Source organism: Sabethes cyaneus, chromosome 2 (genome assembly GCF_943734655.1).
Source record: "Sabethes cyaneus chromosome 2, idSabCyanKW18_F2, whole genome shotgun sequence".
Classification (NCBI taxonomy): domain Eukaryota; kingdom Metazoa; phylum Arthropoda; class Insecta; order Diptera; family Culicidae; genus Sabethes; species Sabethes cyaneus.
Window position 1 is genome coordinate 238,900,656 of NC_071354.1, and position 20,803 is coordinate 238,921,458.

Genomic DNA, 20,803 nt, shown 5'->3' on the forward strand with positions numbered 1-20,803 from the left:
ACTTACGTAATAGGGCCCTATACAGGAAGTGTTTGGTACGGGGGGTCTAGGCTTTCTTGCTTCCCCCTAATTTCAAGGAGTTGTAGAAAATTAGGTGGAATTCTTTCTGCGGCATGTGCTGCGGAGTTGGCCTGGCCGTTGACAAGAAAAATGATAGATTTATGTAATCGTCATTTTCCGGGATGCTTTTGGGCATTAGCAGCGTCAATATGAGATTAGATTAAATTAGTATGTTACGAAGACTGCGCAACTCAGCGTTAGATGTACGACTTCTGTGCGGAAAGTCTTAATTTCACGGAGAGTGCTATATAATGTAGAACTACGACATTGGGTAAATATCTACATTAACGACGATATCAACGGATATTTATTCGCGAATGCATCAACAGAGCTAAATTTAGCTTACCATTCCGACCTACATTGAACTGTTTGGCCCACCTTTGCCCCTTTTAAAGATAGACGATCACAAACCGTTCGTCCCACGACTCGACGCGTAGTTCATGGAGACAAATTACGTTACGAATAGACGACACTGTCCTCGACTTCAGAAGATGTGATCGCAGCTAATTAAGCAATAAAATTTCGTTAGCCGCAGGCCTTGATGGATTTCACAGCTCAGTAATTTATGCAATAAGGTTCGAAAAGACCGCAATCGTTTCTTTAGCGCCAGATTTGTAGAAAACAGTAATCATCTGCGAATCATCGAAAGTGGCTACAACGTTCGGTCTACAGCATCCTATGCAGTGTACGTGGATAGACTACAATCAAACCAAAACGTGAATTCATCGTCGTTATGGACTTTCATAAGGACCCAAAGGTCATCCAAACGCACACCGGGTAATGTGGAGTACAAAGGATGTGACTCCAATTCAGCCAAAGAAGCTGCCAATTTTTTTGCTGATTCCTGCAAAAGCATGTTCCCTGCAGTTGAATCTTGTCGCCAGGTAGATTCAATTTACATAGATTTTTTGTTGACAAATTTTCCCATATCGGTATCCCTAGTCGGGTAAGTGGCTGGAATTATACCTCACTGGACGGAAACCTCAGTCACTGCAGGAGTTCCGCAAGGGGGCATACTGTGTCCGCTTATTTTTATACCTTACGCAAACGGATATCGGATGCCAACTGAAAAATAATTCTTCGCTGACGACCTTAGAATCTTCCGGGTAACAACGTCTGCCCTAGATTTCGCCGCATTGCAAAGTCATCAACTCTTGATGTGACGTGGTGAAAATGGAACGGCTGTGAACATCAAGAAATGCAAGATGTTATCTTTAACTCGGTGCCTAGCCACTACTAAATTCCCATACATCTACCCTGTTAACCCTTGATCAACTGTCCACACTGAAATCCTGAACTTCAAAGCAGGACTATTCAGCCAAAGCATACCATAGAAGCTGCTAGCCCAAAAACGGCCAATAATTATTTACTTGTGCTGATGGGACGGTAAAATAGCTGAAGAATACGGTAACGTGGGAAGATTGAGTGACTGTAGCGGGACTTCAAGAACCTCTTCGTTACGATAATGAAACCCTCGGTAGAGTGCGCAGTTATGGTCAAAAGGCGGAGAAATATATGAAGATCAGCTTTCTGCACGAACTAGAGCCGCTGGACACCGAACTGGAAAGGGCTTTTTTCCTGTAGGCCTTTTTAAAGCCTTGTAGGCGGGTCAAGAGAGCCTCGTACAACTGAGAAGAAGGAAAAGGTCGTCGCTATAGAAAAAATCTTCTTATTGACAACATTGCTCACTTAGCGGTGTTAGAACCAATACAAAGATGTCCGTCCGACCAGCTTAGCCGTTGGGCTGAACGCTACATCGCATCAACCGCGTCAACTCTGAGGCCCGGTCGTTAGTCGAAGATTCAGCGTAATCTGAAAACCGCAACATTTCCGGTCAACTGAACGCAGAGCATCTTAGTAATAGTCCTCAAAAAAGGGGACCTAACTGTATTGAATTAAATAACCCGACTTGACCGATGACATTTTTTTGACTCTCCCAACGGCGATCTGATATTTAAATACATACAAAGCAAGCTTGATGATTTTTCCAACGGGTCCAAGGCAACAGGTCCCATAGTTAACGTCGCAAAGACTAATTCGATGGAAGAAAACACTAACAATCCCTCCAAATTCGCAGTACCAGATAATGCCAGACGGTGGCACCAAGATGGATTTAGGTACACCGATCAGGAATTTCAGGAACGCTTTTGTCGGTCTTTGTAATGCTAGGCACTCCAATCTGGTAACATCAGATCTACTTACCGATCAAAACAGCGCCCGATAGAAACCGAGATTCGGGAGTGCAGGTGAAGGTGAATCGGACATACCTCGTGAAGAGAAGCGAGCTGCATGGCGGCGGCGTAACCCAGCGAACGAAATTTCCCCTAGTGGCAGGCGACCGTCTACACTGGAGAAGCCGGCGTTCCCCAGGGGAGTAATCTAGGGCCCTACTTTTCAAAATAAAAATTTCGATCAACCGATTTGAACGAAGTTGATTAAAGAAAAAGCGAGTATTTCAAACTCCTTTCGAATGAAAGTTCTTGTTTGTAAAAGTTATTGAAATTGAAGCCCTTAATTACCGCATAGAAATTTAAAAAAAAAACGCGAAAATTTAAAACAAAGAACGATATTTAATTATGCTTTACGTTCTTCTTCTAAACATTTAGCTAGAGATGATTTAACGAGTCGACTGGCGATGCCTCTGGTTTTTCTCAGATTTTTTTTTCATATAATGATTTAAAGAGCGTCGCGACAAGGCTTTGTGCTCATCTGTGCTACCAAAATGCGCAATCCTGCTGTGCCACAGAATTCAAACAAACGATAAGTTTTTCGGTCTTGTTCCGCTAGTGAAATCGATTTCTTTTTCTGTTTCAGTTTGGGTGTGTAAGTGTGTGTGTGAGAGGTGTGTCTTCTGTGTCTACTAACAACATTCTAATTCAGTAACGCGTCTTGTTGAAAATTTGTTGAACTCTGAGCATGCTTTATAATATGGTTTCTGTTTGTCGGTTTTGTTTATTTTTTTTACATGCAATTTAGTAGTAGGTTTTATTTTTTGTTTCTTTACAATATTGACCCTGCAGCTGTGTTTTGTTGTAATAAGTATATTGGCTTAGCCTCTTTAGATTTATCGAATAAATAGTAGTTTTCTTGCTCTGCAAATGTTAATTCCATTCAATCCTTTCTGTGCATCCGAGCTTCTAATAGTTGTAAGTCTGTGCAACCTTTTTCTTTTTCGAAGGGCTTTAAAGCAAATAGCGTTGAAGTGAAGATCGTTCGAAAAATAATCAATCGTCGTGGTCGAACAATTAGAACCACCTTTTTTTTATGTTAACACCATTCGAGAACTCAAAAGAAAACACCAAAACATCTCGTACTGGACGGATAGCGGAGATTCTCGAGCAACTCAAACGACGTCCGAATCATCGGGACCTCGGGTCTCTCTAGCATCAAACGATCCTCACTTCGCCCTTCGGCTGGGGGTACCCTCATGGTGCCGGACTGGGTGGCATCCCGGGAACGAACTCACGCCGGAAGTCCACCGAATCGGTTTCGGTGGAGGAAGTCTCGCTCGAGTAGCGAACGTCGTTCGGTCCGGTGCCTCCGCCGCCGACTGCAGCAGCAGTAACTCCCCCGCCACCACTAGAGCTAACCATCGATCCACCGTAGAGCTGTTTCTGCCGCCACAGCATGTCGTTGTGCTTGACCATGGCACCGTGGATCTTCTCCGGCCACTGGAACGTGGATTGTGACTGTGCGGGAGCCGTAACCGTTGCAACTGATACGACTGCGGAAGCAGGCAATTGCTGCGGAAGCGAATTCTGCTGCTGTTGCTGCTGCTGGGCAGTGAAGTAGCTTTGGGTGGTCGGACTCTTACCGGTCAGCTTCGAAACGTCGAATTCCGAGTACAGATAGTCTCGTTCGATTGTTTTGTTCGCGTAGGCCGCCGGAGGAGGCGGTGGAGGAGTCGGATCGTTCGCGTACTTGGCCGGGGGTGGCGGAGGAGCTACTGTACCGCGTCCAAAGTCGTAAATGTTTTCGTCCTCGTCGTCATTGTCTGCGTAGTCGGTGTAGTTGAAAGGATAGTTGTAGAACTGTTGTCGATCGCTATTGTAGTTGTATTGGGGGGCACTCTTAATGCTGGCGTTTGAGCCGTACAGTTTGTCCTGGCTGCTCGTACTATTGCTGTTCGAGCGACGCTGCATGTACTGGCGGCGTCGACGCGAACTGAGTCTCGATCGAATGTCACACTCGGAATGGGCGTGCGTTCGATCGAGTTCACTCTCGCTGCTGGAAGACGAACTATCGATCATACTGATAGGATTGTAACTGAGTCGTCGAAGGTTTCTAGCTCGAATGCTTTTCGGCTTGTAGGTTATCACCTTACGGGAAGCAATTAATTTCGGCTGTGCTAGCGGAGTGTGTGAAGAATGTTTCGACTGGCAAATGTTCAACAACTGAGCCTCGATCGACGTCGGTGATTTCAGCTCGTAATTTTCGGTAAAAGATAACGAACGTTGCCGATTCTGAGCACTGGAACTGATCAGCGTCGCTGAATCGTCATACTTTCTGCTCTGCATTGGAGTATTATAAATCTGATACAATTGATTAATCGATTGATTGCTCGAGTTTGCAGTCTTTTTAACCGGAGATGACGAAAGCACCTGATTTTGCTGTTTGCGCGTCAAATCCGACAGATATTCGTTTTTCATATTATAATAATCCGACCGATCCTTACCCCTTGGATCGATCCCCTGACGGAATTTAAAATCTCTAATCGGGATTCCCTTCGGTGAACGCAGGGTTCCTCCACTGCCGATCAACTCGGAGTATAAATTCATTTCATATTGCTTCTTGGTGGGAGGACTTTTCCCAGTCACAGAGGAACCCCCACTACCACCCCCACTACCCTTATCCACGGACATTTTTCTACTCGTACTACTTTCCAGCGAAGAACCCCGAACCAGCGAACTAGCCGGAGGACTTTTCCGATACGGAACACTGCTGCCGTAACTTTCCCCTAGCAGCGTCTCGGCCGAATCAGCCTTCTCCAATTCCTGATAGGTTTGCAAAAAGTCCAAGTTCAGTGCATTCAACGTCTTCTCTATGTCCAACAGATTCTCCCCTATTAGGTCGCGGGTTTTCTTGTCAAAATGACGACCGTCCAACGTCGCCGTCGATATGTCCAAGCTGAACGGTTTGCTGAGCAATTCCCGGCTTTTCTCGAAGCAAAAATCCGACGACTTTTTGTCGAACAGCGGTATTCGAATGTCATTGTTCCGGTAACTTTCGATACCGGTCAGCGAACGGTAGCGCTGTTCGTTTGCATTTTTTTCAACCAGATTTAAGCAAATCAAAAGTAAAATAACACAAAACAAAGGAAACGATTAAAGAAATTAAACATAAACGCCAAAAGTGTCGTAAAATTTTTTTTTCATGATTCCGACAAAATTGTTTCGTATATTTGTTCATACGCAAAATGGGAGTTGTACACGAAAAAGAACACAGTAAAAATAAGTTAGTAAAGTTTTTTCCAGCTAGTGGTTATAGTTAAACTACAAATCGACCGTGTCATCAATGTACTAGTTTGTTTTGGGTGGTTGTTGTATAGCCATATAGGTGGGTGGTGGGTATGTGGTTTTTGGTAATGATCAACAGTAGGTACCACCCGAACGAGTGAAATAGGTGATGTTGAATGATCGATAGTATAATAGGTACAACAATGGCGGTGTGAACGAACGAGAACAAAAGAACAAACGAACAAACAAACAACAGAATAAGTCCGAACGAAGCAAAACCGAAACGAAAAACAAAATTGTATGTTTGGTTAGTATTTGATTAGTAGCGGTTTTTTTTTTCAATGAAGTTAACAAAAAGAAAATCGAAATGAAACAGACAACGACAAAAATTTGAACAATTTTTCGTTTGAAAACGTAAATGAAACGGAAGCGAAAATTAGATGGTTTTTTCAACAGAATGACAACATGTGTTTGACAGCATCACAGTTCAGTGAGGGAGGTGATTTTAGCGCGCGAAAAGTTAGTGAAGAAAGAAGAACAAATATAATCATATATATACGACGTGAATAACAACGGCTTGACTATACTAAAATACGATGTGTATGTGTGTGGGGTGTTTGATGGGTAGATAAACGTCGTTTAGACACTGCTAGAAAAATCTAAAACTATCCAATTAAAAATATAGAAACGAACGTTGGTTGATGGCTGGGAAATGGAATCTAAGCAACTACAATGCGGGTGACTGTGTTATATGTACTAGTTAATACTAATTTTCTGTTTGTGCGATAACGGAAATCTGGAGTTTGAGACTTAGTTGATCTTATTTACGAAAAGCATTATTTTGAATTCAATATCAAAAATAGCTCTAGAACTAGACTCTAGAACTAGACTTTTGCAGATCACACAAAACTTCCCAATGATTAGATTGTACGATATCAATGATGTGATAAAATATCTCTGTCTCCCAGAGGCCACCGAAATGTGGGCGATTCCCCATGTGGGAAACTCTGCTCTAGAAGGATTCAAGTGCCACAGAATTTCAATCGCTGCATATTAGCGTTTGCGGTGAGCATAGTTTTCGGAGCTCAACGCCAACAAGTAGATGGTTTGTAGACACCTGTTTCTTTTCCGAGCTACTTACAACAGTTTCACCAAAACTCGCTGTACACTAAGTCTATAGGTAATAGTCCTCTCGAAGCGTGATCTGTGGAACACAAGTCTGTTGTGTCGATGTTTGAAAGGAACATGCTTTTTTTAACAAATGAAGTTTAACTTCTTGGTGAAGCCTTCAGCTAGCTCAACACTGCCTGAGAATCCATCCAGAAAAATGTCATTTCGGTGGATTCCCGATGAATGTAATAGTAGCAACAGTGCACAGTTTGACAACGCATTCGTGCTCAAATGCAATTCGACCACGGCAAGGACTTCCTAGAACCTGAGATCAAATTGAAAAATATGCAACGGTTGAATAAGAATACGCAGAAACGGTACTAGTCCAAAGCAGAAGTGGAGCTCCACGCGCACATGTACTCGGCACATGGGCGGTAATTGGGAACGCATGGTGCGTTTGGTGAAAGACATATACGCGTTTTTCAAAAATAAACTTTAGCCTCGGGCTACTAACCATTAATACGCATTCGTAGTCGATGCGTCTTTTTCAAGCCATTTTTTTGCTTTCTTGAAGTTGTGCCGAGGAAAATTTTTTACCAAGCTGGTGCATTTCGTTCAACACTGGCTCTCGATTTTCAAAGTCGAACTTTTGGCGGTAAAAGAAGATTAGCTTGTCGACCAAAGTATTACCGTAAGTTTAACGTCGAAAAAAGGCAAATTTTACTCGGTTTTTTCTCGCCTCACCTCTACCACAGTAAAAGTTCGTCTCCACCACATGCAACTCGTCATGCAAAAGAGATTACTGGATGGACTGTGATTTAGCTTTGAGCCAAGGTTATTGAGCTGTCGATGCTTAGAACAGTACGCTTAGCAGTCCTGCCACTTTCCTGCGACAGTTTGCTATAAATAAACCGTAGAATCAACGTTAAGCACGGTATCCGATTATGGTACTTCGTGATACGGCTAGCAGGCAAGCACTTCTTCGTCGCTGTTGGCAGCCGGATATACCATAGTTGATCACTTGGTGCCCTTGTGTTCTTCAGAACATCGGGAAAGTTTTGTTTTCTTTGGAACACAGCGCCACCCAACAAACATTTTTGCTGTATAATTGCTTATTAAGCGCTTGATTCATGAACATTAGCTGTCTAACGGTTGAATAATCTACTGTTCAAATAAAATGTTTGTTGGGCAGTCGAAGTCGTTCATGGTTTCCCGAGTCTCACCGATGCGAAACGTTACAAACTGATTCTACTTTAGCTGGTCAGAGCGAGTCCAGCTGAGTACCGTTTGGAAATCATTGGGGTCATCAAAACTGTATGGTAACGGAAGAAATTGGCACAATTTACCGTACGTTATAATCAGGATGTAGTGAACACTGGTTAACAACAGATTGAGTAGGTGGACGCCTTTCAATATCTCTGTAGCCAGACAACGCCCGATGGTGGCACCAAGCCTGATATAGCCACACGGATCAGGAATGCCTTTGCAGGTCTGCGAAACATTTGGCGCACAAACCAGATCACTCTATCATACGAAAACCCAAATTTTCAAGCAAAACATTATATCTGTACTGTTGTATGCCTGCGAAACGTGGTGCATCTTAGTGGAGAGAACATAAAAACCCATGGCGGACGCAGCTTAACCAACGACATTCGGGCTGTAGACGAGAACCTGTTCTGGTGACAGGTAAAAGCCATGGCAGATAACCGTCGGCAGTGGAGATCCCTTTGTTCTGCCGGGCCGACGGACATGGACACATAAGTAAGAAAGCTTTTGAATACCGCTGGTCTATAGACACTTCCTCTGGTCCTGGATAATCTACGCCCACCGAATTAAATAGACAAAGAATCCAGCATGTAAAGCCTACCTCCACAAGATCGGTCTCAATCGCTAGATACAACTGTGACTTAGCTTTAAGCGAACGTTCTTGAACCGGCGACACCGTGGACTACGCATTGGTCAGTTTGTCACTTGCCTGCGACATTCACATTGGTAGCTATAGTTGCCCATGGGTTTTCTTGTTCCAACGGAATTTTTTTTGTCACTTTCAATATGTCTACTCTCAGAGAATCTGATCGCTTTACCCTATCTAAGCTAAGAATCCACTTTGGCAGCTGTCCAAGTACGTTCACCAACGTGGACCATTTAAGTCCTCCTACAGGCGTACTAAGTTTTCGACGTCTTTAAACCCGCTGGCGCCATTGGAGGCGTCATAGCTATCAATTAATAGGGCCCACTCAACGGGCATTCCAGAGGAAATGAGAAGTTTCTTGGAAATGCTGTTGCATGCGCCCAGCTGGGCTCTCGAAGTTTCTTCCCACTGCCACCCCAGCCAATGTGAGACAGATTTATCTTCCCACGATCACTTCTTTATCTAGCACTTCGTCCGTCGATCCGACATCTTCATTGTCTTCCGCATCGTTTCCATATTATTCGTTGTTGTTCTCTTCAACCTATTCGACCTCCTTTTGTTTTACTCGGATACTCAGAATGAATCGAATACGGCAACGCTGTGCTTATCTTCGGCAGTTTCGCTGACCCCAGCGTACTGCGGCTTGTTTTTAATTTTCTGCTGGAAATAGTTTTGGCTACTCTTTCATCGGGCATTATGGTCACGTGCCCAGCCCACGGCAGCCTGCCACATTGGACTACTTTCACCACATTAGGCCGTATGAATAAAACAGTTTGCTATGCTTTTCCCGTGTAAATCTTATGGAAGAATTTGCTCTAACTCTTTTATTCATACGGCCTATGATCAGCATATTTTTATGCTTGATACAGTTCGTCGTTCATGCGTCTGCACCACACTCCATTTTCCATTTTATCACCAAGTATTGATTGCAGAATTAAACGCTCAAAAACAACCAAGCACTCGTTGATCAGCTTCCTTTGGCGTCCATGATTCATGTCCGTACAGGGCCACCGAGAGGATGTGTTCTGTAGAGCGCAAGTTTTGTGCGAATTCGCAAACTACGGGGCTTCAACTGGCTACGTAATCTGTAGAAAGCCTGATTCGCGGCTGCAATTCGTCGTTTCCGTTCGCGACTTACATCGTTGTCACATATTACAAGCGTACTAAGGTATTTGAATGTTTGCATATTACACCTTTCAAAGCGGCTGAGGTCTCACTCGGTATTCTGACGGACGATTTTGACCCATCCGATGTTGCACGAATCAGCGTAACTAGTTTCGTCAGAAAACTATGCTCTAGCGTTTTAGCAGACTCATTTTGGCAGATGAAGGGTCTGCAAGTTGGACTCCCGCCACTTGTCTAGAAACTGACGCAGGGCAAACATCTGATCCGCCGTGGGGTGACCTTAACGAAGAGTAGCTTGGTACTCGCCCACAGACTGAGTTTACAGAACAGGATATGGGAGAGCACGTTATAAGGTATTGATAGCCATCCAACCACTTCTCCGGCATTCTGTCTTTCATCCAGATCCTGACAATGTTCGCTCCCCATTTTCAGAAGTTCAACCGGGATATCGCCTCTCTGCAGCCTTGGGCTAATTCATCAATGAGCATTCGTATTCGATCCACGGCATCTTCTTCAACTTGTTTTTCATCTGGCACTTTTCTATCATTCACATGAACCACTGAATCGCCATTAGGCACGATCATGTTGTCAATCTATGGCAGTACTTCCAGGTGCGCTGCACACTTAACTAAAGATGAAAAAACGAGCCAACCATGTTTTACGTCGGCGATCTACAGCGGAGTCGTGACGCACGTTATACAAGCAGAGGCGTTATCGTGGGTGTTTGGTGGAAGTCAACGATTGACACGATATCTCATAAAACTTTTTATCGCTTGTGCTATCACCAACCGCAGTTTTGGAACACGGTATCGCTCATACATTTCGTTGAACACTCTCGATATTCAATACCGAACCTTTGGCGGTAAAATAGGACCAACCAACCAGATCGTCTCCGCCGCATGCCACTCGTCCTGCAGAAAACGTCGCTGGATGGACTGTGGCGTAGCTTTGCGCCAAGGTTCTTGAGCTTTGGCAATTGGCAATGAAGCTGACCACGCTAGACGTGATTCGTAGAAATCCGATTATACCGCATCGTGATCCAGCCAACCGGCACGTACTTCTTCGTCGATGTTGGCAGCCGAAAATGCCATAGTTGATCACCTGGTGTCCCTATCCTTACTTCGTCAGAACATCGGCAAAGTTTTGTTTCGTTTGGAGCACACCGTCAGTCGAAGCGGTTCCAGCTAAACACCGTTTGGGAATCAATCGAACTAGAAAAAACTGTATAGTAACGGGAAGAAATTGATACCATTTAACCGTACATCATAATCAGGATTCCTGAACCACTGTCATCAGGTCTAGGCTTCACTGGCGCTACCTTTGTGCAGGACATCAATAGTGAGTTAGCACATCACCCATGTTCGATTGCATCCATAAAGAGTAAAGATTGTAGACACTGTAGGGACTCAATTTTATTGGAAGATCATCAATATCTTCTTTTCAGCCGCAATTTGTCCGTCCGGCGGAAATTTCCGATTCACGCAACTCAAAACTCACCGAGGTCGTTGAGTACCATCGAAGTACTCCTGTAACTTTGTCTCCTGTAACCTGTAATCACTGTAACCATAAATTCCTCTGGACCTAAAACGTAGCAAAGACCGTACATATCATCGTTGCTGACTTCGCGGTGATGAAGGTTGATATTTGAATCATATTTATTGGCTCTCCTAAGTCTTTGGCTTTGATTGGCGCAAGGGTGTGGAGGTTATGCAAGCCACTTATGAGCACCCCGAGATGATGCGTCCGTCTCGTTAGACCGAGATGATGCGTCATTGTTAGACCCTGAAAATGACCATGGTGGAAGCAGCAGTTTTTCGACTACTTCTATTGGATTTAGCAGTAGCTTTCCACGTTTTTCCGAGGCGGTGATCTACAGATTCACTTAGCGGACATCCGGTTCATGTCGAGTAACATTTGAGTTTCCCTTGATGGTGAGAATTTGTTTCACTCCTTCGACGCCCTGTTTTTAGGACAGCAAGTGTTCAACCAAAGTGATTGACGCTCACTCAACAAGAAATACTACTTTATCTACCTAGTACTACCTCCAACTATGTATAGCTATCGCTGAGGAATGATCTACATTTTTCTGGCCGGTACATTTAACTATAAGTGTAACTTTTGCATTATCAAGTGGTTTTATCGATGTAATATAGAATTTAGCATGTAGAAAGGGTTAGCATGTTGTGGGTCTGCCATGAAGTCTACGGTCTCTTTCTGGTTTCTGCTAAAAATAGTTTTGGCTACTATTTCGTCGGGCGTTCTGACCACGTGCCCAGTCCACCGCAGCTTACTACATTGTACTCCGTTCACTATATCAGCATATTTGTTCATTTGATGTAGTTCGTAATTCATGCGCCTGGGTCGCACTCCAATTACCATTTTACTATCAAGTATTGATCGCAGAATTTTACGCTCAAAAACGTGTGTTCTGTAGAGCGCCAGTTTTGTGCGAGTTTACAAACCACGGGACTTCAGCTGGCTACGTAATCCTTAGAAAGCCTGATTCGTGGCTGCAATTCGTCGTTTCACCTCGCGGCTTATATCGTTGTCACCTGTCCAGTGTTTCTCCACGTTTATCATTTTTTCGTATTAGCCTCTCATCCAATACTTCACTGCACTTAACGTACATATTGGAAAAAATGAACTCATTTCAGATGGCGATGAAAAATACACAAAATCTAATTCAATGAAACAGATTTTCCTGAAATCCTTTGTCTATAGCCTTCTATAACAATGTTTCGACGCCTGGCCAAATGGCTTTACAGCGCTTCACCGGAACCTTCGCTATGGCGTAATCTTTCGTAATGTTGGCGATCAGCTCCTTCTGCTTTTTGGCAACAACAGTTTTGAAGTAAATGCTCCGTTTGAGCTTCGCCGAAAAATTTCCTATTGGTTGCAGTTGGAGGACCGGTCGGTTTATCTCCTCCATTTAGAATAATAGATCGAGGCCAGGTCCAGCCAAAAGAGCACATCCTTTACGCGACATTTCTTGATGAAGACGACAACTTCCAGTAGGTACTTCGTTCTATATGTTCGTATCTTCTCATTCACTGCGGTTTGAACATTCTCTTCTCGCTGATCGCCAGCCACAGAAGTATCTTCTTCAGGAACTTGGGGCAGAAGATGTACTTGACGTAATCACTTGCCTTCTTGGTGAGAGACGTAAAGTACTCGGTCCTTTACCAGTCATTGCCATCCAGCGTCAAGTAGTTTTCGTCGTCAGTTAGCTTCGATTGACGCATCCGCAAAACAATGACAATTTTAGCCAAGTACTTCTTCACCGTTTAGCGCAGTGATGGCCAAACTGCGGCCCTTCGTAATGATTCGTGCGGCCCGCGGACTGATTTGAGGGATGGCAGACTTATGAATCATTTTTTTGATGACGCAGGGGTCACTCAGTTTAGTCGCAATACCTCGTGCATATTGTAGATCTAATTGCTTTCCGGTCTAAATCTTGTGGTTATTCCTAAAAATCACCTTTTGCTGCCCCCTATTTTACATTTTGGTATGCGCAAAAATGGCCAGAGGACATTGCGGCCCGCGGACTCATGGGCGATCTAATTTGGCCCGCACCATGCCTATGCCTGGGCACCACTGGTTTAGCGGGTTCCTTAGACCTCCCGGCCTAGTGGAGCTGGGTGTACGAACAAAGCATCAAGCGCAGTTGTTTGACTTTTTCGCCATGGCTGTTGTATGCAAATCAACTGATAACGTGGCACGTAACGTAACGTAACAAATTGCTCAAATCAGTCCAGTTTTTCAATGGCATATTTTGTTGCTAATGCATTACTAAATTCAAACCCCTCTTAGCGACCCCAAGAGCTAGCGCTCTTAGCGGGGACCAGTCTGGCACGAAGTCGCACGAATCAGCGTAACTAGTTTCGTCGAAAAACCATGTTCTAGCATTATCTGCCCCAACTCATTTCGTTTGGTTGAATCGTACGCTGCCCTAAAGTCCACAAATAGATGATGAGTCTGCAAGTTGTACTCCCAGAACTTGTCTAGCAACTGATGCAGGATAAACATCTGCGACGTCGTGAAGCGACCCTCACGATAACCAGCTTGGTACTCGCCGACAAAGGACTCCGCTAACAGCCTGCGTCTACGGAACAGAATATGGGAGAACACACTATAAGACATTGAGGCCATCCAACCACTTCACCGGCATTCGTTTTTCTTTTCAAATCCTGACAGTGATCCGAAGAATAGCTTCATACAGCCGCTCGCTCCTCGTTTTTAGAAGTTCAGACGGAATATCGTCTTTCCCGATAGCCTTGCTGTTTTTCAGTTCACAGAATGCCTTCTTAAGCTGCTCCTATGTTGGTGACTCTCAAGCTTGGCCATGGCTCAGAATTCTTACCCGAGCAAGGATTGACAACAAAAGTATATCAAAATTATTACATATTCTGCTGTTGATATCAACTAGAAAACATGTTTTGTTACTAACTCAAAATGGCACTTTTGATGTATCAGACTTTGCTATCATTTTGCTTTCATTTTTATTGAAAGAAAATGTGTTGGCAAATTCTATATATGATGTAAATAAACCTTCAATATTTAAATTAATCTATTTTCACTTAAATTTTTTTCTAGTAAAATGGTTGGTTCAAATTATATGATGATAGCAAAATGATGATGGTATGATAGTAAAATAATAACTAATTCTGCTTTTCTATTAATATTGTGTGACAGCAAGATTAGTATTCCATTTGATATTTCTGATAACAAAAGTAGTCTTCAATTTAATTTCACGGCGTGGAATTTTTGCAATCAATTTTGATATTTTAACCGCTAAGTCGACCAAAATGAAATCACACCGAGTATTCAAAACCCGTTACATCAAGATATCAAATTTTGTTTTCAATTTGCTCTAAAACCCTGCTCGGGTATCCTGTCCATTCAACAGCATCTAGAAGTGCTCGTACCACCTGGCTACTACTGTTTTGTCAGTAAACAGGTTGCTAGCACTATCAGTGCACATCACAGGCATGGCAAAATTCCAGCGCCTCACCGTTTCGCTTTTCCCGTTAACTTTTCCTTCAATGCTTGCTCTACTGGACTTACTCGTTTCTCTAGCCAGTACTATCTCCGGTTAAAGCTGTGTCTGGCGAGGACTTGTTTCCCCTCTGACCAGTAAACTCAACTATAAGAATGGCCTTTTCGTACTATCAATACGCTCCAATGGGTAGGGCAGAATGCAGCATGAGGGAATTCAGCTTAATTTGGGGAAGCCTGGGAATCGCTTAAGTCACTTGACTTCGAATGGCCTTGATTCAACTGAAATTTGAACCCATACGCTCATTAATGCAAACTCTTTAACCTTGCTGATACGAAGCCCCTCTATAAGCATTTTCAAGCATAACCTGCTGTTACTAATTTTGCCTGGCTGACTCAGACGCTGCCTTGAAGTCTGTATACAGATGATAAATGCTCAAGTTGAATTCTCTAAAGTTATAGAGGACCTGTGGCAAGGTAAACATTTGGTCCGGTGTAGCGTATTTCTGGCAAGAAACGCTCGCACTAAGCGAAGCAAACTAACAGTCTGTAGACAACATCGAAATTGTTCGAGATACATGTCAAGGAGTATAGCGTTTTATCTCTCCAAACCAACAAACTTTTATGTACGAACAATCCAATATTAGCTTGACACAAATAGATTTAGAAGGCCAGGGTTCGAAAATATAAAATACAAATTTACTCAAGAACTTGGTATTTTAAATAGTACAACAACAAATTGGCATGATATTGTAAAAACTTTACAGCATCAGTATCAAAATCGACGAAATATATCAGCGCTAGGAACCTTGGAAACGCAGTTTGGTAAAGTTGTTTTGAATAACATTTGTTACTCGCCTCAGCAAAACTCTACTTCAAATTAACTTTAGAAATAATTGCATGGCTCTTTTCTACCGCATGCAGTAGTAGTTAGTTAGAATCCGGAAGAGCGATATCTAATAAACAAAGATAACCGATGTAAAACTCCAACATTTCCATTACCGCACAGTAACTTAGCTTTATCCTATCTAACAAAACTGTACGAACAGTATCAAACCGCCCTCCCCCATTCGTCGTCGCCCCACAACCCTTTCGTGTACTTACATGCAAGTCTGGCACATTCTTCGCCTCCTCGGAAAAGTTTCTCCTCTCGCGGTAAGCACCTGTCAGCGTTCCGATACCGCCGTGATGGTGCCCGGACGACGACGAAGCCAGGTGGTCCTTGTCGGAACCGCTGCCCCGGCTACCGCTGGCCGACCCACCGCCGCCTCCCAGTCCGGTCGATCCCGAACCGGACGAGTGATGATGGTTACTGCCGGCACTGCCTCCGCTACCGCCACTGCCGCCACCACCAACCACGCCGTGAATATGTGGAAAGCGGAAGCTAAACTTGCGCTTCGGACTGGACGTCTGCTGGCTCGAGTCCGACACCAAGTCGGTCATCGATCTGAAAAACATTAGAAAGTTTTTACGTCTTATTCGAGAGGAACGAGCCAAAACTAGCTATCCCTACTTCGCACTGATTTCATTGGCTATCTCGATGGCTTGATTTAGCAGTTTTTCATCCTTCACCGATATCGGCTTCACGGTACTGGTTCGCTTCTTTGATTTACTTCCTGCGAATGAAAAGTTTCGAAACAGTTCAATGTTTTGTTTTCGAACTTTCTATTGTGTGTGTGTGTGCTAACTAAACTCACCAGTTTTATTGTTAACAGTTCCGGAACTTGAACTGTTCTTGCGATTCAGCTTGGAGGACAGTTCGGTCAGTTCGTTTCGCTTGTTGGTGTTCTCCACGTCCGGTGAAAGCGGTGGCAGTTGATGCTGTTGGTGCTGTTCCGTTCCCGTTGTCATCGATTTAAACATGTCCTCCATTTCGTCCAGCAGTGAGGTACCGTGGTCGAATACCTTCTCCGTGGGGATATCATCGTCGGATATTTCGTGATACTCGTGAGGATCCTGATGATTGTCTGATGATTTTGCTTCCTAGATATCAACAGAATCGTAATTAGCAGGCTATTGAACAAATAGTTTAATTGGTTCCTACCTTAGTAGTTTGATTGTGCGTGTTTTTGTCTCCGTTGATGTCGACATTGATGAAGGGGTTACTATCCTTGAAGCCACTGTTGCGAAAATCGAACGCACTAGCTAGGCCACTATCGACGGTGGAACGGTCGTGATTTTCGCCCGCATTGACAAAGCTCTGATGACCGGTTTGCAGTGTTTCCGAGAAGTATCCACTGGCCGTCTGGATCGAATCCGGACTGGTGGGAGTTGGCGGCAGCAAAAGTGGAGTCTGTTCAAGATCTTCCGAAGGTTTGTATGGTGTCACAATCTGCCGGGGAAGCTAATCGCAAGGTTAACTGTCAGGTGGAGCAAAAAAAAGACTTTTACTTACATTCTGTGGACTGGCAAGGAAGGCCACATCGCCAAAATAGGCACCGTCGATTCCAACGTGCCCGGTGTGTTTCAAGTCATTCTGCGGTCGAGAGATCATGTCGGTTCTTATCTTGCGCTTACTAGTACGCTCCGAAGTTCGGCTGAAGCTATCGCGGTTGATCGACGATGGAAGACTATCCAGATAGGCAACGGTGTTTGCCGGATTGAACAGACCAGTCTTACCCGAGTTTAGCACTCCCTTCCAGTAGGGTGAGTTAGTGCTCTTGTCCAGTACGGTGATTATTTCCCCTTGCCGATACAGGAGATGGTCTTTCTTCGGCTCGCTAAACGATACGATTGTTTTCAGCTGTTCCGGTTTCATATCCGGCAGTAATAGGTAGATTTCTGAAAATTTGGGTCGCTTTGCAGCGTCATGCTGCCAGCATTTCAGCATCAGTGAGTAATATTCTTTCGGACAGCATTCCGGTTTCTCCAAACGCTGATAGTTTGGTTCGTCTATGGCTTCTAGGATCTGATGGCCGGTTAGTGCCGCCCAAGGTTGAAAACCGTAGGAGAAAATTTCCCACAAGCATACTCCGTATGCCCAAACATCCGAAGCATTTGTAAATCGAAGAAAATTAATACATTCCGGAGCGCACCATGCAATCGGTAGCTTAAGATTTACGTTAAAATTGGTTTGATAATAATCTTTACCGACACCGAGCGCCCGTGACAGTCCAAAATCGGATATTTTCACCTTATTCTTACTAAACACTAGGATATTTCTAGCCGCCAAATCTCTATGAATCAGTCGTTTGTTCTCTAAATACATCATACCGTTGCAAATTTGTGCCGCAAACTCACACAGAGTTGGAACCGTCAGAAAACTCACCCTCAATCCCGGATCTTTGAGGCATTCCAGGAGAGACCTAAGATGTGCCAACTCTGTCACCAGCATTAGAGATTCCGTGTCTAGCACCACGCCGTACAGTCTAACAATGTTCTCATGCTCGATAGAGTGCATTATAGCCGCCTCTTTTAGGAACTCCATCGGATTGGACTGCATCCGTTCCCGGCAGAGACATTTGATTGCGACCTGAATCCGTTCGGTGCCGTTCGTCCAAACACCCTGCTGGACGATACCGAACTCGCCCGTTCCGAGCTGTTTGTTTACCGTGATGGCATCGGCCGGAATTATGTGCTTATTGTTGGGAATCTTACTGGGCGATGGGCAACTTTTCAGCGGTTCCACTGTGGACGTTGGACTACCCAGCCCGCCCTCGTCCTTCTTCGGCGTTTGCAGCAACCGCTTGATCTTGTTTAGGTAACCGTGGGGGAAATACTTTTCGTAATACTTGCGCAAGCGGCGAATCTCCGGCCGGGATAGGCCGCACACCTGCCGCAGGTCCTCGTCGGTGGCATACTTCAGGTGCGCTATGGAGGTGATTTTCAGATCGTTTCTGGAAATAGGAGAAAAAATACGTGAAACAATTTTTTTTAGAAAATTGTGAGTGCTTAAAAATGTGATGTAGCGCTGTCAACCGGAAGCCGGAACCTCAACTCCTTCGTTTGAGATTGCGCAAACAAATTTTGTCTATCAAATATACATTGAGCTAAAAAACGAGTCGAACTGTCGACTTACAAGCAAGTGGTGACTCTAAATCGCGGCGATAAACAAAACAAAGTGGTCAAAAGACGATCCCGGAAGCGGTACACGATGATGCTGACAAAATACGACTAGGCCTACGTCAAGGCAGGTTTCAAACAACTTTTGCAACCAGAAGGGAAAAGGTGGCAGACATTTTCAAGCATATGAAACTGCCGAAGTATGCTAAGAAACACTTCTGCCCTCTGGCTTGATAAGCGACATTTCCATCGCAACCGAAACCATCATCGACGAAAATTACATGACTGCGTGCCTGGAGAACAGCCTGCTGTTACTATTCCTGAAGAAGCACGATTGTTCCGTGGCTAGATTAGACATCCTGCCATTACGGAGTAATGACCATGACGTGGTAAAACGCCAAGAACGTGCAGATAGTGCCCAAGGACAAGAACCCTCCCAACATGCTAGAGCTCCACCCAATCGATAAATATTGTGCCATCGTCAAGCAGAAAATGACCTAAAACTGTTGTAAAAGAATGTCCCTTAGACGCTCATGAAACATATCACTTGATCCAACGTTATTCTGAACAGTCGCATCAGTTTGTCAGGAAACCCGTGTTTACGGCATTATCTGTCATAGCCGGTCTCGATCAACGGTATCGTATGCTGCTTTAAAATTGATGAATGTACAGCCGCTCGAATGATTCTCTGATAGGATTATTCTTCGTTGGTTGTGAGGAATTGTGCAAATGATTCGTACAAATTGACTTGCTCATAAAATCAGGACTCTGGAAATCACCTTTACTGAGGAATTCAGCACTTAGCGATAGTTGCAGCAGTCGAGCCGATTACCTTTTTGTAGTTCCTTACATGCGGTCTTCCGAAAGCTTCTTGTGTTCATAGTCCGTAAAAATATCACAATGCCCAGCCGTTTCATGCGTTTCTCAATCATTTTTGCGAAATTCTGCAGAGAGGCAATCGTTACCAGCGGCTGTGTTGGTCTTCAGAAATCTAATTTTCATCTATCCTCTTGGAGATCAGGTGCTGGGACACTGCTATCTTCCATCGGCATTCCTAGGATAATTTCTGTTCTGTTTCCTTCTGTAATTTTGCTCAGACAAGGCGGAAGCGAGTCAAATGGAGACACGTGAAAAATTTTAGTACGCTTATACGGAAAATCCGGAGCTATCCCGTCGTGCTTGCGGTACAAAGCTGATGATCTGTAATTCAGCCATCTCAACCGTATTGAAAAGTTTCAACGATCGATTGAATATTGATCATAAACCAGAAACTGGAAGGAAACCATGAACAACTTGCATGAAGACAGGAGGAGGGAAGGGTAATTTCACCCGAAATCCCGATGTTGCCAAGAAGGTTGGTGTTACATCAAGCTATGTCCAAAAATTGATTGAAAAATTTGATTTTTGATGAGTTTTGAGATTTAGAGTTTTTAACATCACTGTTCAAACCCCTCTTTTACCATTTTTGGAGGAGCATAATGAAAAACCACGTTTACACTATGATTGTGTATAGATATACAAGTGCTCTGGTACGAACCAAATGTTTCGAATGGGGAACTTCTGTGTGTCACTCTAAAATCACGTGCTAAATATCTTAATTTAGAACTGTATTTGATGTCTAAGAAATGTTTTCCTTCAAGGAAACTGATATAACACGCTTTGTAATTTGCATATGACTGAGATTTATTGCCCTTCGATCGTGGCTTATCTACTGGTTGTCTTCTGTTATCGGTGCAGAGAGAGGAGAGTAATAATTTTTATGAAAAACTGAAAGTGATCTAAATGGGGATGACCAATTAATCGCATTGTCGGATCGAACAACAAGAAAATAAAAAGGAAAAACACTCCGTGGTGGTTAGTCACCGGAAGACTTGCCGATGCGACAATCGGCAACGCATTGCCTGTTTCTATCGCACTGATTGAATAGATAACAGTCTATCTCCCCGGCGGTAGAAACAAAGATCAGTCCTCCTTACCCAAAAAAAAACACTATTTTGGGCCGGATATAGCTTCATGTCACTATTCGGAAAACGTGTTGGAATGATATGAAGTTTCTTTTAATAACTGATTCAATTTATGTAAATTGAATTTAATACATGTATAGAGCTGCCCCGCAAATTTGGTTCTGAATCGATAAATATAA

At 43.8% G+C, this 20,803-nt stretch overlaps 1 protein-coding gene across 1 annotated transcript in view; it reads right to left on the reverse strand.

Moving 5' to 3' along the window:
* LOC128734768 (activated Cdc42 kinase-like) overlaps window positions 1–20,803 on the reverse strand; it is a 76,132-nt gene that overhangs the window by 7,222 nt on the left and 48,107 nt on the right. The window contains 4 exon segments of the mRNA XM_053829111.1: window positions 15,763–16,105; window positions 16,172–16,274; window positions 16,356–16,641; window positions 16,703–18,494. Coding sequence (XP_053685086.1) covers window positions 15,763–16,105; window positions 16,172–16,274; window positions 16,356–16,641; window positions 16,703–18,494 — 2,524 coding nt within the window.